An 18,181-nucleotide genomic window follows, 5' to 3' on the forward strand; every position below is an offset into this window, starting at 1 on the left:
TCAAAGCACTGTCATGTTTATTACCAAGAAACAGAAAAAATACATTAAAGGCATAATCATAGTCGTCTGTCACAGCTGTGTTATTCACCTCGGACATCTTAAATATATTTTTGGACATTATGATACAGGAAAACACGCCGTTGCCGACAGTTAGCAACTCAAAAATCCCCCCACCCGTCCCTCTGCTGGGGTTTTCTCTCCAGGCTGAATCTGATTGAAGGCGGCGGCAGTGAGGATTCATGCGACCTCGAGACCCGGGGCTGCATGCTCAGAATCACAGTTACACAGAAAACACCGGAAATCCAATAGAAAATGAGAGAAAAGAAAGAGGAGGAGGAAGGCGGATAAAGGGGAAGAGCCACAGCAACACTGGAGAATGTTTTCTGGTGAAATGAAGCTGAACGTCCTCCTTATTTACATGATGACCGTTTCAGTCTGCAGGGAATACGGGACGAGGTTCCGCCGCCTGGAAGCGGGACTGGGGGTCCTCGTCATGGGGCTCGGGGGCCGGTAGATGGGGCCCGATGGGGCGGCGATTCTGGCAGCGGGGGTTCGAGCGGCCCACCTGGAGGGAGGCCGCTGATTGGCCGGTCGGGCCGGACGAGAGAAGCTCTTCTTAGGTCTGACTGGAGACATTTCAGCCGAATTTACCTGAAACATCGGAGGAGTCAGAGAGGAGAACAGTTTAGGGAATCTGATGGTAAATAAACAAACTTCTTCTGCATTTTAAAGCTCTAAATCAGTTTGTGCTACTTGAGGATCGCTGGTTGCACAGATGTAGGACAGAGATCTGACGCACCTGACAACAGAACAAGCTTTGGAATGATGTTCTGTTTATTTCCTTTCATTTATTTTAAAAATATAATTATTTCTTTATTTTGTGTTTCTTCCATTTTTGTGATTTTTTTTGGAATATTTAAAAATATATTTATATTTCTTTTCAATTGCTACTTTAAGTTTTCATGTATTTCATACATTTATATATGTATATATTTTTAACTTACTTCTGTACCTTTTTAATAAATTCTTTTTTACTTTTTAAATATTTTGATATATTTATTTTTTACACATTTCATTATTTTTATTTAAACATATTTTTAATGTATTTATATACTTTATTACATTTTTTTACTTTTTAAATATATTATATATATATATATATATATATATATATATATAAAATTCAGTTTCTTCATTGTTTTAAAATATTTTTAATATATTTATGTTTTTTTCTGCTTAATTTTTTTTACTCGGTCAAAAATTTTTTTCTATTTTTTAACAAATTCTTCTTTTTTACTTTTTAAATATTTTTAATACATTTATTTTTATTTTTCATTTCCTTCATGACTTCTTTTTATTTCTATTTTAAAAATATTCTGAATACATTTATATTATTTTTATTTTTTTTATTTATTCACATTTTTAAAAATCATTTTTCTATTTTTACATATTAAATAAGAGGAACGTCGTAGAAGTCGGCGTTTAGTGAATCTGATGGTAAATGAAGCTGTAACTACCTCCTGCCTGTAGGCGGCGTATCCGTTCCGGGGTCCAGAGCTGAACTCGTGTTGGATCTCCAGCATGTCCAGCAGCTCGATAAGTCCTTCATCCCTCAGTTCGGGTGCTGCCAGCCCTCCTCTGTGCATCCTCTGAGCTCCAGAGGAAAGACTTGACGCCCTGTAGTCCATTTTGGGCTCCGTCGGCCTCCTGGCTCCGTCTCCGGCAGAGCTGTTGGTCCTCGGTCTAATGTTCGGGCTCCCGGTGGACGGTGACCTCCACTGCTGGGACGCTCTGGACCCCCTCTGCCTGCTGGAGTCCACCGCCCCCCGCTCTTGGCTGGGTTCTAGCTCTGCTGTCAGCACGTCGCAGTCCGCCTGGCATTTCTGGGCAGGCACGCGGCCGGGCAGCCTGCCGGGGCTGGCGGCGGCCCCTCGGCGCTGACAGCCGGGCGTGGGGCTCTTTGGCTCCGGTCCCTGTGGGGCCACCACCCCTGACTCGGTCAGCGTTTTCCCCTCGTTCTCCTGCAGCATGGCGCCGAACTTCCTGAGCACAGATGGGCTCACGCACTTCCTGTCTCCGAGGACCCCGGGGCCGAAGGACTTCCTGTCCAGAGCCGGGGACTCGAGCTGCGAGCGAGTCGGTGGAGCGACCGGAGCGTCCCGCTGTCCGAGAGGCGGCTTGGCTCCGGCGTTCTCTTTGTTGGGGGAGCTCTTCATGTGAGACACTCGGTTCTTCCGGTTCTCGGTCTCTTCAAAGCTGCCCAGGAACTGATCCGGACCCAGCCTGGTTTAACGGGAGGTTCATGGTTAGTCGCTTGGGTTTTAACAGCTACTACAGATATCTGTCATTTAATTCCTCCTAATTAGAAAAGAGACTAAAAACAACCAGAAAGAAGAACAACAAGACCATAAACAGCCACAAAACCAACCAAAATTAGACAAAAAAATGACCCCAAAGACGCAAAACAGCCACGAAAAGACATAAAACCACAAAGACACAAAACACAACCACAAATACACACAAAATAATCATGAAGAGACACAAAATAACCACAAAGAGACATAAAGTGACCAAAAAAGACACAAAACAACCACAGAGACATAAAGTGACCCAAAAAAGACACAAAACAACCACAAAGAGACATAAAGTGACCCAAAAAGACACAAAACAACCACAAAGGGACACAAAGTGACCCAAAAAAGACACAAAACAACCACAAAGGGACATAAAGTGACCCAAAAAAGACACAAAACAACCACAAAGGGACACAAAGTGACCCAAAAAAGACACAAAACAACCACAAAGGGACATAAAGTGACCCAAAAAAGACACAAAACAACCACAAAGGGACATAAAGTGACCCAAAAAAGACACAAAACCACAGAGACATAAAGTGACCCAAAAAAGACACAAAACAACCACAAAGAGACATAAAGTGACCCAAAAAAGACACAAAACAACCACAAAGGGACACAAAGTGACCCAAAAAAGACACAAAACAACCACAAAGGGACATAAAGTGACCCAAAAAAGACACAAAACAACCACAAAGGGACATAAAGTGACCCAAAAAAGACACAAAACAACCACAAAGACACATAAAGTGACCCAAAAAAGACACAAAACAACCACAAAGGGACACAAAGTGACCCAAAAAAGACACAAAACAACCACAAAGGGACATAAAGTGACCCAAAAAAGACACAAAACAACCACAAAGGGACATAAAGTGACCCAAAAAAGACACAAAACAACCACAAAGACACATAAAGTGACCCAAAAAATCCACAAAACAACCACAAAGGGACATAAAGTGACTCAAAAAAGACACAAAACAACCACAAAGGGACATAAAGTGACCCAAAAAAGACACAAAACAACCACAAAGGGACACAAAGTGACCCAAAAAAGACACAAAACAACCACAAAGGGACATAAAGTGACCCAAAAAAGACACAAAACAACCACAAAGGGACATAAAGTGACCCAAAAAAGACACAAAACCACAGAGACATAAAGTGACCCAAAAAGACACAAAACAACCACAAAGAGACATAAAGTGACCCAAAAAAGACACAAAACAACCACAAAGGGACACAAAGTGACCCAAAAAAGACACAAAACAACCACAAAGGGACATAAAGTGACCCAAAAAAGACACAAAACAACCACAAAGGGACATAAAGTGACCCAAAAAAGACACAAAACAACCACAAAGAGACATAAAGTGACCCAAAAAAGACACAAAACAACCACAAAGGGACACAAAGTGACCCAAAAAAGACACAAAACAACCACAAAGGGACATAAAGTGACCCAAAAAAGACACAAAACAACCACAAAGGGACATAAAGTGACCCAAAAAAGACACAAAACAACCACAAAGACACATAAAGTGACCCAAAAAATCCACAAAACAACCACAAAGGGACATAAAGTGACCCAAAAAAGACACAAAACAACCACAAAGGGACACAAAGTGACCCAAAAAAGACACAAAACAACCACAAAGGGACATAAAGTGACCCAAAAAAGACACAAAACAACCACAAAGGGACATAAAGTGACCCAAAAAAGACACAAAACAACCACAAAGGGACATAAAGTGACCCAAAAAAGACACAAAACAACCACAAAGACACATAAAGTGACCCAAAAAAGACACAAAACAACCACAAAGACACATAAAGTGACCCAAAAAATCCACAAAACAACCACAAAGGGACATAAAGTGACTCAAAAAAGACACAAAACAACCACAAAGGGACATAAAGTGACCCAAAAAAGACACAAAACAACCACAAAGAGACAAAGTGACCCAAAAAAGACACAAAATAACCACAAAGAAACATAAAGTGACCCAAAAAGACACAAAACCACAAAGAGACATAAAGTGACCCAAAAAAGACACAAAACAACCACAAAGGGACATAAAGTGACCCAAAAAAGACACAAAACAACCACAAAGGGACATAAAGTGACCCAAAAAAGACACAAAACAACCACAAAGACACATAAAGTGACCCAAAAAATCCACAAAACAACCACAAAGGGACATAAAGTGACTCAAAAAAGACACAAAACAACCACAAAGGGACATAAAGTGACCCAAAAAAGACACAAAACAACCACAAAGGGACACAAAGTGACCCAAAAAAGACACAAAACAACCACAAAGGGACATAAAGTGACCCAAAAAAGACACAAAACAACCACAAAGGGACATAAAGTGACCCAAAAAAGACACAAAACAACCACAAAGGGACATAAAGTGACCCAAAAAAGACACAAAACAACCACAAAGACACATAAAGTGACCCAAAAAAGACACAAAACAACCACAAAGACACATAAAGTGACCCAAAAAATCCACAAAACAACCACAAAGGGACATAAAGTGACTCAAAAAAGACACAAAACAACCACAAAGGGACATAAAGTGACCCAAAAAAGACACAAAACAACCACAAAGAGACAAAGTGACCCAAAAAAGACACAAAATAACCACAAAGAAACATAAAGTGACCCAAAAAAGACACAAAACCACAAAGAGACATAAAGTGACCCAAAAAAGACACAAAACAACCACAAAGGGACATAAAGTGACCCAAAAAAAGACACAAAACAACCACAAAGAGACAAAGTGACCCAAAAAAGCCACAAAACAACCACAAAGACACATAAAGTGACCCAAAAAATCCACAAAACAACCACAAAGGGACATAAAGTGACCCAAAAAAGACACAAAACAACCACAAAGGGACATAAAGTGACCCAAAAAAAGACACAAAACAACCACAAAGGGACATAAAGTGACCCAAAAAAGCCACAAAACAACCACAAAGACACATAAAGTGACCCAAAAAATCCACAAAACAACCACAAAGGGACATAAAGTGACTCAAAAAAGACACAAAACAACCACAAAGGGACATAAAGTGACCCAAAAAAGACACAAAACAACCACAAAGGGACATAAAGTGACCCAAAAAAAGACACAAAACAACCACAAAGGGACATAAAGTGACCCAAAAAAGCCACAAAACAACCACAAAGACACATAAAGTGACCCAAAAAATCCACAAAACAACCACAAAGGGACATAAAGTGACCCAAAAAAGACACAAAACAACCACAAAGAGACACAAACAGCTGCATAGAGACAAAAACAACCATAAGGAGACAGAAAATGATCGCCAAGAGACATAAAACATCTAGAAAGACACACAAAACAACCACACCGGGGTGCAAAATGACCACAAACAGAAACAAAACATCCACAAATACAGTGACCAATACAATAAAAAAATACAATGACTAAAAATACAAAAGTCAAATAAAAGTAAAATACAATGACCCCAAAAACTACACAAAATGACCACAAAGAGACAGAAAATAATCGGCAAACGAGAAAGCGTTCATGAATAAACATCAGAAACTCACCTCTCGTTTCCGGACGCTCTCCTGAACGCATCGTGGTTCTCAGAGACGTCCTGACTCACTCTGATCGTGTCGCTGAAGTGCTGAAAGACATCAAAAAAACTCTGTTTAAACAAACTTCTGCTGTACTTAAAAGCTGTAAATTTGGTTGTACAGATGTAGGTCGGAGATTTGAGGCAACTGATAATAGAAAAAGGTTTCAAAATACTATTTTAAAGACTAAACAACTGCTTGTTTAACCTTTAAAATGTAGTTTGGGATACTTTTAAATTATATTTAAAATATATTTATTTGTTTTTTGATGTTTCTTCCATTTCTTATCTTTATTTTCTTTAACATTTTAAAACATTTACATTTTTAAAAATTTCTTTAATATGTTCAATTTATATAAATGTTTCTTTCATAATTTATATGATTTTTAAATTCATTTTTTAAATTTTTCAGTATTTTTAATTTATGCATATTTTTGAAACATTAGATCTTTTTATTTTTAAATATTTCATATATTTATATTTTTACTGCTTCATTTTTTACTTCTTAAATTTTTAAAATATTTTTAAATTATTCATAATTTAAAATTTTCTCAGTCTTACTTTTTTATTTTAAAACTATTTTAATACATTAATATTATTTTTTTTACTTCTTTTTTACTTTTTCAATTTTTGATTCTTTTTTAAAAATTAATTCAAATTTCTGAATATTTATTAATTCATTCATATTTTCGATACTATTCTTTTAAATATTTTCATATATTTTATTTTCCATCTCCTTCATTATTTTAAAAAAATATCATAAATATATTTATAGTTTTTGTACAACTTCATTTTATTACTTCATAAATTTTTGAATGTTTTTATATTTTTAAAACAATTTCTTCTTTTTTACATTTCAAATATTTTTATATATGTATTTTTATTTTACATTTCCTTCATTATTTCTTTGTTTTATTTTAGATGTTCATATTTTTTTTATTTTTAAAATTTTTGAATATTTTTACATTTATTCTTGTGGCTGTCTACCGGCTGCTGCACTAAAACCTGATCCACAGTAGACATCAAGCTGTTCTGATCTGCTGATTGTGGGACTTGCTGGTGGAAAACGTCTCCTGTGGAAGCGACAGACTTTAACGTCTTAACTTGTCCTCTGTCAGGACTTTAAGGACGGACGGTGAAACTGACTCCTGTAACCCAAACGCTCCGGACTGAACCCCGGCTTCGTCTCCGGTTTCTCCTGAGCTGCAGATGCCGACGGAATGAGGCACCGGGAAGGAAAAGCCGGGAATGTGACTCACCACGTGGCGAGCGCCGTTGTTCTTCCGGCTCGTCTGTTTGCCTTTTCCCAGATAATCCTGCAGCAGGTCTCCGATCTCGGACACGCCGCTGGGGTGGCGGCAGGAGCAGCCGTTCTGACGACCGGCGGGAGGGTAGCCGTTGGCGCCGTAGCCGTTGCTATAGTGATGTGGCACCGATATAGCAGCGGGGTGGGCGTCACCGCGGTGACCCAATCCGCACTCCAGCGGGACGCCGTTCCTCTGGTTGTCAGCGGCGACGTCGTTCGCTCCTCTGCGGGCCTGAACTTCATTGTAGAGCTGGAAACAGAGCAAAACATGGATCGTTCTGCAGGAAATTAGTCTCAAAGTCATCACAAAATCACCGCACAACTTCCCTCATGATCGACAGTTTACACAAGCGTCCGTTTCCCTGAAATCCTTCCTTTAGGATCCACTTTCAGGACGTCTGTCAGCAGTTTAATTATCTTGTTAACATTCGTATCGTTGCTGCAAAAAGGTCACGAGTTTGACACCTTCACACGAAGGCTCTTACTTAGAAACAAAACCACTAACATGCACCACATTTCTGTCTTTCTAACCTTCAAAAAACTGTACATTATGTCTTAAAGACACTCATTTATCAGCCAAAAACTGAAGAAATAAATAAATTCTTAACTTTCCAATAGTCCTTAAACTAATCACGTGTCACTTTCGTTTTTATTCTACGGGTCTAGTTTAAAAAATTTGCCAAAAATAAAGCATGTACACCAATTAAAATCTGTGAAAAACAAAAATTCTGCACTTCTTGGTGCAAATGTTAAAATATTAGCGATTCAGTTGCAATCTAGAGTGACTAGACAGAAATTCAGGAAGTTTTTAGTGTGGTCCTCAATAGTCCTTGAACTAAGCATGTCACTTTCGGTTTATTCTACGAATGTCATTTTAAAAATCTGCCAAAAATGAACCGTGTACACTAACTAAATTCAGTGAAAAACAAAAAATTCTGCACTTCTTGATGCAAATGTGAAGATATCAGTGACTCAGCTGTAATCTACAGTGACCAGACAAAAATTCAGGAACTTTTCGGTTGAACTACAGGCAGTGTTTACAAAAAACGGACAGGAAATAAGAATTAAAGCAAAATAAAAACGTAAATATTGAAATATTTGTGTATGTGGAGCCACTTTTTAATTTTACTTCATATAAAAAAGAAATTATGCTTTCATTTATTCATATTTATGATTTCTGGTATTCTAAATGTGTTTTACTGCACAGAAGGCATTTCTTAGAGTGAAAAAGTTTCTGAAGGTTGATAAAAATGCAAATATTGAAATATTAATAGAATGTGGAGCCTCACTTTTTCAGTGTTTGTATTTTCAGTGTTTTGTATTTTCTCTTTTTTATATTTTCTGTTATTCTTTGCTCTCTCCTTATTCATGGTTGTTCTGGACTTTATTTTGCAGCTAAAATGAGATTACAGTGAGGAAGAAACGTGTCAGGAGCAAAGAAAAAACAACTAATTGCTTGGAGTTGTGGCTGAATTTGTTTCTTTTTCTGGTAAATAACAGAATAATTGACCTCCACAGTTAAAGATGGAGAGCACGGTTGGTTCTGTTTGTCCGTTTCTGCATCAATCGCTGCAGTTTTGTTCTAAAGAATCGGTAAAAGGCTGGAGGTGGAACTCTCACCTCTTCGATTTTCCTCTGGATGTCCTGCAGCTGATCCTCCCACTCCTGCATCTCCGAGTCGAAGTTGTCCATCAGCTCCGGCCTCTCGGGCCCCAGCCCCGGCCGCCGTGCTCCAGCCCACGCTCCAGATCGATGGCTGCCATGACGCAGGAACCCCTTCCGACGCCCGGAGGCCTTTTCCAGTCCGGCCCTGTGCTTCTCCTCTTTCACTTTTCCTGTCAGGGGTCGGCGAGGGGTCGGATCGATGGCCTGGAAACACTAAAAGGGTCAAAAGGAGAGACAACGAGGCCGTTTAATGGACGCTTAGGAGGGAAAAACTCAAGTGCCGTTGTGTGATTTCACCCCTTTTAAACCCTGCTGCTGTCCTCATTTACTGGGACAAAAAAATGTTGTTTCCTTTCTGAAAAAATTCCAAAAATTCAGCAAAAAAATCCTCAAATTTCTGAAAATTTGCAAAACCTTCAGGAAGGAAATTCAAATAATTCCCTAAAAGTTTGATTTATAAAAAAAAAAAAATCCCCCAAATTTGGCAAGAAAATTCTTGCAAGTTTTTTAAAAAAAAATTAGTAAAAATCCTCCAAAAAAATTTACGATATCGAAAGTGATGACATATGAGCAAAAACTTCTAATATTTTCTTTAAGAAAAGTTCTTTCACCAAAAAACGTTCAAAAACTTTCCAAAAATGCTGAAAATGTGGACATCAGAAGTTTCACCATTTTTTCCCCACATTTTCAAACTTTAAATTTCCAAAACCTCCAGGAAAAAAAATCCAATAATTCCTTTAAATGTTTCATTAAAAAAATCCCCCAAATTTGGCAAGAAAATTCTTTTAAATATTTTCAAAATAATTAATAAAAATATTTTTCAAAAATCCTAAGAATATCTAAAGCAATATTTTTCCCCCACATTTTCAGACTTTAAATTTGCAGCAGCTTCAGGAAGAAAATTCCAATAATTTCTTAAAAGATTCACTTATAAAAATTATCAAAAAAAAAACAAAATTAAAAAATGTAAAAAAGGGCAAGAAAATTCTTATAAATATTTTTTTGAAAAAATAGCAAAAATCATCCCAAAAAGAAAGATTGTTGCTAATTTTTTGAAAATATTTTTAGAATTTTTTAATCCTAAAAATATCTAAAGTGATTACATATATATATATATATATATATATATATATATATGCAAAACGTGTAGTATTTTCTTAAAGAACATTCACCAAAAAAAATCCAAAATCCAGCAAATTTCAGTGGATTTTGGTTGATTTTTTGTGAATGTTCTTAAAGAAACATTTTTTTTTCACATTTCTGTTTTTACCCACCAAAAATGCTCAAAAATTTCCCAAAAATGTTGAAAATGTGGACATAAACATCTATCTTTTCCCCCCATATTTTAAAACGTGTCACTCTGACCCGCAGAACGACAGGACGGTGAAACCCTGAAACCGAAGCCCGGTCACCGAGGAACACGCGGCGCTGAACGGCCTTTTAACTCGCCTCACCTGTTCGCTTCGCCTCCGCAGAGGTCGAGATATTTACGGCCCTGTACTTGGACATTCTTCCGTAAAATTCACGGCCCTGTAAGCCTACCTAGGCAGCACGTGTGGACGAGAATACCGCATGACAGCAGCGAGCGTTTAGACTCCCGCTTACATGGGGGCACAAAAATCCCCGGCATGCCTCCGAGGCGGGCCGTTTTCTCAGAACACGACCCGGCTGTGTGCTCATGGCGTCAGCTCTGTCAGCCAAAAAGTCCCGGCCTTGCTCGTTTTGCACACCGATGACAGGCTAAGATATGCCCGGTGTACAGACAAATCAGAAAATCAGGAAGGAAACATCCACAAAACCGTTTTCTTTTTTTTATTTCTGCCATTTGTCAGAAACAATCATGCATGCTGAGGACTGAAAATGGTTTCAAAATAAAGAAATAAATGAATATTAACAGTTATTTGACAGGTTTTCCCCGTTTTCTTAAATTATGTTCAATATCTCACCGTAAAATTACAAGAAAAAGTCAGAATTTACATGCTAGCATTCTAAAACTGCAAATAATCAGAAAAAAAACAGCTGGACTGTTAATTCCAGTATTTTACTGCATTTAAATTGCAAAAAAAAAAATGCTGAAAGAAACATTATGTATGTTTAGGATGGAAATAAGTTATTTTACAGTTTTTCCAAAAAGCAAATAATGTCCACATACATGTAAATGAGAAATTTATACTTTTATAAATATTCTAATTGTAAAATTGGACTATTTTTACTGTATTTAACTGGGGGAAACTGATCCTATTAGACATAACAACATGTATGTTTAAATTAAAAAATAAATAAAAACTCACAGGTATTTAACAGATTTTCTCTGTTTGTAAAATTTAAAAGAAAAAGTAATAATTAACATGCTGACTTAAAAAAGGGCTAAAACTGCAAATGATGTCCATACCTCACTACTCTTTATTTCTGAAGTAGTTTGACTGTAAAATTTCAGTATTTTATTGTATTTAAATTGCAAAAAAATTTATTTTTTCTACAAACAAAAAAAGATGTTATTTTGATAAAAACAAATAAGTTTGTAAATGTAAATATCATGTTTAGAATTCTGCTAAATCACAGCTCAGAGCCTCTAAAGTTCATTTCTAAGTGATTAAACTGGCTTCTAAATGCCACTCAGATTCAGATTTAGGCTTTGTTGTTGTTGTTTGTTGTGTTGTGTTAGTATTATGAGTTCCAGGTCGAAAAAGTGGCTGAATGTACCGGCGCCTCCCTCCCACCTGTGATGTAAGAGTACAGATATTAATATCTTGTAACTATGCATAGTAAACTGACCGCATGTCCAAAAGCAGCCCGGGCATGTCAGAGCGCACAAAAATGAAATAAATTAACAAAAAAAAACCCCAAAAAACAGGAAACACAGCTAAATCTGACCTAAATTTAAAGAAAAATCAAAGTAAAATTGAGAAACTAGTGTAAAAAATAAGGGAAAAAATCACTTTTAAATCTGAATTTCCTGCAATATTTAAAGCTTTATTATTAATTAAAATTACTATAATATCATGCATTAGACTATTAAAAAAGCTGCTCTGTGTGCTCCGCTCTTCTTCCGGCTCTAAACCAAGTTTTCAGTACAATCCTCCGCTCCACTCCCGTGCGCTCCGCTCCGTTCCGCTCTTGGACAGATTCTGTCCACCGACTCCTCTCTGCCCGGTGCTTCCTTCCTCTCGGTTTTCCCTCCGCCGCTGTTACGTAAAAACCCACCGCGGGCTGGACTTAAAGGGCCCCCTGCCTCCGATCTGTCGAGCGCAAAGTCCGGCGTAAAAGGGTAAACAACTCGTGTTCCAGCGGGGTCCCCCGCTCTTTATACCGCGCCCCGGTGTTTACGGGGCGCGCCACCGGAGCCGGCATCGGGTGTCATAATGTCAAATTTATTCCAGCATTTGAAGTCTCGATGGGACAACTGTCGTCACCAACATCCCGGCTATAATTACGGAGGGACAGGGAAAGTGTTTACATAGCTGCCTCAGCTGCTGCTGCGCCGCTCCGCCAATCCGCGCCTCTGTTGCTACTCCGCTTTCGGAGGCTCGGGCAGATTTGGTCTTGTGACCAGGCTCCCGCTGCAAATCATTTTTCCGAGGGATGCCAAATGGGTTTGGGTGACACAGTGAGTAATAATGTGTCACCGGCAATAATATCTTTATTGAAGGTAGTCACGAAAAAGAGGCTGGCAGGTGGATGCCGGGAATGATTGGACACATTTTACGCATTTTTACGCATAAATCATGAGCTTTCCATGATTTAAGTCTGTTTGAAGATATGATGCAATCAGCTCATAAACGACACATTTTATACTTTCTAACTGTGGAAATTAATATGAAAAATAAATCTTCATTGAAGGTATCAAGGAAAAGATCCTGGCAGATGGATGCTGAGAACGTTTGGACACATTTTACGCATTTTAGGTGTAATTTTTGCTGAATTTGACATGATTTTAATCTGTTTGTTTGGCAAAATGATGCAATCAGCTCATGAATCACATATTTTATACTTATAATTGTGGAAAATTACATGCAAAATAAATCTTGACTGAAGTTAGTCACAGAAAAGAGCCTGGCAGGGCATGTTTAGATTTTAAGCATTTTTAAGCCTTTAAAAGTCATTTTTGCAAAACTTTACATCATGCAAAACTCAAAGTTTACAGTATGTTCTGGAAAATGGCAAAAATCAGCTCAAAATTTAATATTTTATGCTTCGAATTGGGCAAAATAATACATCTTTATTGATTTTAGTCATGAAAAGAGCCTGTGGACATTTTTATCATTTTTAAGCCTTTAAATGTAATTTTTCTTGAACTTTACATGATTTTAGCCTTTAAAATGTCCTGAAATCACACATTTTACTCTATTAATTGTGCAAAATAATATCTCTATTAAAGGTCGTCACAGAAAAGAGCCTAGCAGGAGGATGTCAGGAATGTTTGCACACATTTTCTGCATTTTTCAGCCAGAATAATCGTGCAATCAGCTCAAGAATCTTCAGCTTTTATGCTTCAAATTGTGCAAAATATTGAAGCCTATGACACAAAAGACAACGACAGGGCATGTTTTGTTAAATTCTATGAAATTTTTTGCCTATAAATGTAACTTTTGCTGATTTTTACACGGTTTCAGGCGTTAAATTGTACGTTTTTTTGGGGGGAAACGTTGCGATCAGTTTTTAGGTTGAACTGCAGGCAGTGTTTCCCACAGACTAAAGAAAAGTGATGCAAGCAACAAACAAATAAGAAAAACAACAAAGAAAACAAAAAATAAGGCACAAAATTGCATAAACAACAAAAACAAACCAAATGAGACAAAAAAATGAAAAGAATTATACACAAACTGACACATACAGCAGCAAAAACGAGTCAAAAAATGACAGAAACGAGACACAGAACAATAAAAACGAGACACAAAACTACAAAAATGTGACATAAAATGAGAAAAAATGATGAAAACAATACAAAAAGCAACTAAAACAAGAAAAAATGACAGAAATGAGACGCAGAAAAAAACGAGACACAAAACTACAAAAATGTGACATAAAATGAGAAAAAATGATGAAAACAATACAAAAAGCAACTAAAACAAGAAAAAATGACAGAAATGAGACGCAGAATAAAAACGAGACACAAAACTACAAAAATGTGACATAAAATGAAAAAATGATGAAAACAATACAAAAAGCAACTAAAACAAGAAAAAATGACAGAAATGAGACGCAGAACAATAAAAACGAGACACAAAACTACAAAAATGTGACATAAAATGAGAAAAAATGATGAAAACAATACAAAAAGCAACTAAAACAAGAAAAAATGACAGAAATGAGACGCAGAATAAAAACGAGACACAAAACTACAAAAATGTGACATAAAATGAGAAAAAATGATGAAAACAATACAAAAAGCAACTAAAACAAGAAAAAATGACAGAAATGAGACGCAGAACAATAAAAACGAGACACAAAACTACAAAAATGTGACATAAAATGAGAAAAAATGATGAAAACAATACAAAAAGCAACTAAAACAAGAAAAAATGACAGAAATGAGACGCAGAATAAAAACGAGACACAAAACTACAAAAATGTGACATAAAATGAGAAAAAATGATGAAAACAATACAAAAAGCAACTAAAACAAGAAAAAATGACAGAAATGAGACGCAGAACAATAAAAACGAGACACAAAACTACAAAAATGTGACATAAAATGAGAAAAAATGATGAAAACAATACAAAAAGCAACTAAAACAAGAAAAAATGACAGAAATGAGACGCAGAATAAAAACGAGACACAAAACTACAAAAATGTGACATAAAATGAGAAAAAATGATGAAAACAATACAAAAAGCAACTAAAACAAGAAAAAATGACAGAAATGAGACGCAGAATAAAAACGAGACACAAAACTACAAAAATGTGACATAAAATGAGAAAAAATGATGAAAACAATACAAAAAGCAACTAAAACAAGAAAAAATGACAGAAATGAGACGCAGAAGAATAAAAACGAGACACAAAACTACAAAAATGTGACATAAAATGAGAAAAAATGATGAAAACAATACAAAAAGCAACTAAAGCAAGAAAAAAAACGACAAAAAATGACAAATAAGACACAAAACTACAAAAATGAGACAAAACTACAAAAATGTGACACAAAATGAGAAAAATGCGACAAAATGATGAAAACGATACAGAAAGCAACTAAAACAAGAAAAAAGACAAATAAGATACAAACTACAAGAATGTGACAAAATTACAAAAACGATAAGTGACAAAAACTAAAAGCTACAAAACTGTGACATAAAAGGAGAAAAATGAGACTAAGTGATGACTAAAAGAAAACGGCGGGGCATGTTTTGTGACATTTCAAACATTTTTTGGCCTTTAAATGTAATTTTAGTTGATTTTTTTGATGGTTTCAGGCTTTAAATTGCACCTCTTTTAGTTAAAAATGGTGCAGTTGGCTCAGGAATCAAACATTTTACGTTCCAAATTGTGGAAAACACGTGAATTGTCGGGCGTCCTGGAGTGACCCTCGGCCGTGGGTACGTTTGGGACGTCTGAAGACAGTTGTTACTGTTCATCTGCTCTGGCTAATTCCTCCCACTAATCGGGCTCCCATCGGGAATCCTGGGGCCTCTGGCTGCTGACATGATGATCATAATTCCTCCCAGTTTGAAGGGATCAGCGGCGTCGCTCCCCACCTGTCGTCTTCCCTAAAACATGAAGGAACTTTATCCTGACTTCACCTCCAGGCAGCACAGGTTGTTCCCCAACAACAAAAAGAGGCTCCATAAGAGACGACGTGTTTTAGTGTCGGGTTAAAGCAGCACTGTGGCCGAGGGTTGCGGCTCGTCCTTTAGGTTTTACTAGCTGTAAATTAATTCCTCCTAATTAGAAGGAGTGTTTAAGGGACTCAACATGTTTCTAATGACAGAAATCTGCTCATTTATCTGCAGATATCTGAATCCTCACTGGTTGTAAATGTAATTTCATAAATCTACACTTTAATTTGTCATAACTGTAAACCACAAAGACACAAAACGGCCTCAGACGGACTAAAAACAACCACAAAGAGACACAACATGACCATAAACAGCCAAAAAAACAAGCAAAATAAGATGAAAAAACAGACATTGAAAGATAGAGAACTACAAAGAGACAAAACATGAACACAAATACACACTGAACTGTCAAAAAAAGACACAAAAAGATTTTAAAAAATGACCACAAAGAGACACAAAAGCCCAGAAAGAGACAAAACAATCAAAATAGTACAAAAACCTGCAAAAAAAGAGACAAAAAACAACCACAAAGTGACATAAGACGACCCAATAAGAAATTCAAAATGACCACAAAAAGACAAAACTATCAAAATAAGACCAAAAAAACTTTCAAAAATAGACACAAAACAACCACAAAGAGACAGAAATGGATCACCAAGAGACATAAAACATCAAGAAACACACACAAAACAACCACACATGGATGTAAAAGGAGCACAAACAGACAAAACAACGCAGAGACAAAAAAAAAGTACAAAAAATAGACACAAAACAGCCACTAAGAGACACAAAACTATTAGAGACAAAAAACGATCATAAAGAGACACAAAACAAACAGAGGCACAAAACAGCAGATGAAAAAAGACACAAAATGACCACAAAAGACACAAAACAACTGAAAATAAACACAAACAAACCACAAAGAGACAAAAAACACAAAGAGGCACAAAACAGATGAAATGAAAAAGACAAAACAACCACAGAGACAGGAAATGATCGCCAAGAGACTTAAACATCTACAAAGAGACACAAAACAACCACAGTGAGACACTAAACAACCGCAAAGAGACAAAACACAACAAAAGGAGACATAAAACATTGAAAATGCCAAAAACAAAACAACAACAACAGAGAGAAAAAGGCCCTAAAAGAGACAAAACAACCACAATAAGAGAAAAAAACACAAAACAGCCACCAAGATACACAAGACAAACACAATCCGGCCCAAAAGAGACACAAAACAACCACAAATAGACATAAAGCAAACACAAAGAAACACAAACCCACAAACAGATAGAAAGTGATCATACAACATCTACAAACACACACAAAACAAGCACACATGGATGCAAAATGAGCACAGACAAAAACAGCCACAAAACAACTGAAAAGACGCAAAAAAACAACACAAAAGAGACACAAATTAACCACAAAGACACACAAATTAACCACAAAGAGACACAAATTAATCAAAAAGAGACACAAAACAAGCACAAAAAGACACAAAATGCCCAAAAACAGACAGAAAACTTTTACAGTAAGACCAAAACATAAAAAGAGACAAAATGACTGCAGAGAGACATAAAACTACTACATAGACACCAAATGAAGTTACTGATATCTGTAATTTCATCACCAGATAGCCACATTAATAAATATTAAAATGCCTGCCATATAACTCCACATATGAAGGTAGAAGTGAGTTTTCTTTAGATCTGAAATGCTCTGATATGGAAGAATTACAGATATGTAATGTAATATTAAAATAGCTTCACCTGCTGCTGCTTCATGGCCCGGTTTAACTCTCTGTCATCACATGTTGTATTTATAAAGCTTGTTTTCTTAAAAACTGTGTCAAATCTGCATCTAAAAAGTCTTTTTTTCTCATTAAAATTGACAGAACGGATCAATATGTGTTTGAATCAACCCAAATCCACACAGCTGTTGTTGCTCAGGGATGCAGAATAACGACAGTAATGATTTGCCCCATAAGACACATAGATAAACCCTGACCCCACATCGTTCTGCATTAATATTCAGCATGAAGGCCAGTTTTAAATAATCCCACAGTCTTTGAACGCGTCGTGTAGAATCAACCAAATGTAAACTTCATCAATCCGACTTAAAAATTCGCCAAAATTTTCCTGTTTACTTTAGTCAGATTCTATAAAAACAAAAAAATTCTGAGGTCCTGAACACAACAGAAAAGTTATGACTGACTCATCTGTGATCAACGGTCAGGTGACAAAAATTCAGGCAGTTTTTAGGTCGAACTACAGGCAGCGTTTTTACAGAGAGAAAACAAAACATAAAATGACAAAAATGAGACACAAAATGAAAAACAAAAGACAAAACAACATAAAAAGCAACAAAACCAAGGCACAAAATAGCACAAATGAAACAAAATGACAAAAAGAAGACAAAAAAATGACTAAAATGAGACGCAAAACTACAAAAATGA

At 36.6% G+C, this 18,181-nt stretch overlaps 1 protein-coding gene across 1 annotated transcript in view; it reads right to left on the minus strand.

The window, feature by feature from the left end:
- Positions 1-18,181, minus strand: part of LOC110965372 (serine/arginine repetitive matrix protein 1-like) — a 19,361-nt gene continuing 1,180 nt past the window's right edge. Inside the window, exons 2-6 of the mRNA XM_022214390.2 lie at positions 8,899-9,156; positions 7,232-7,528; positions 5,944-6,023; positions 1,518-2,283; positions 1-651 (exon numbers count right to left, since the gene is read on the minus strand). Of these exons, the coding sequence (XP_022070082.2) occupies positions 415-651; positions 1,518-2,283; positions 5,944-6,023; positions 7,232-7,528; positions 8,899-8,970 (1,452 nt within the window). The 5' untranslated portion in view covers positions 8,971-9,156 and the 3' untranslated portion in view covers positions 1-414. The remainder of the gene's footprint in view (positions 652-1,517; positions 2,284-5,943; positions 6,024-7,231; positions 7,529-8,898; positions 9,157-18,181) is intronic.

This window comes from Acanthochromis polyacanthus, chromosome 16 (genome assembly GCF_021347895.1).
Source record: "Acanthochromis polyacanthus isolate Apoly-LR-REF ecotype Palm Island chromosome 16, KAUST_Apoly_ChrSc, whole genome shotgun sequence".
NCBI lineage: Eukaryota > Metazoa > Chordata > Actinopteri > Pomacentridae > Acanthochromis > Acanthochromis polyacanthus.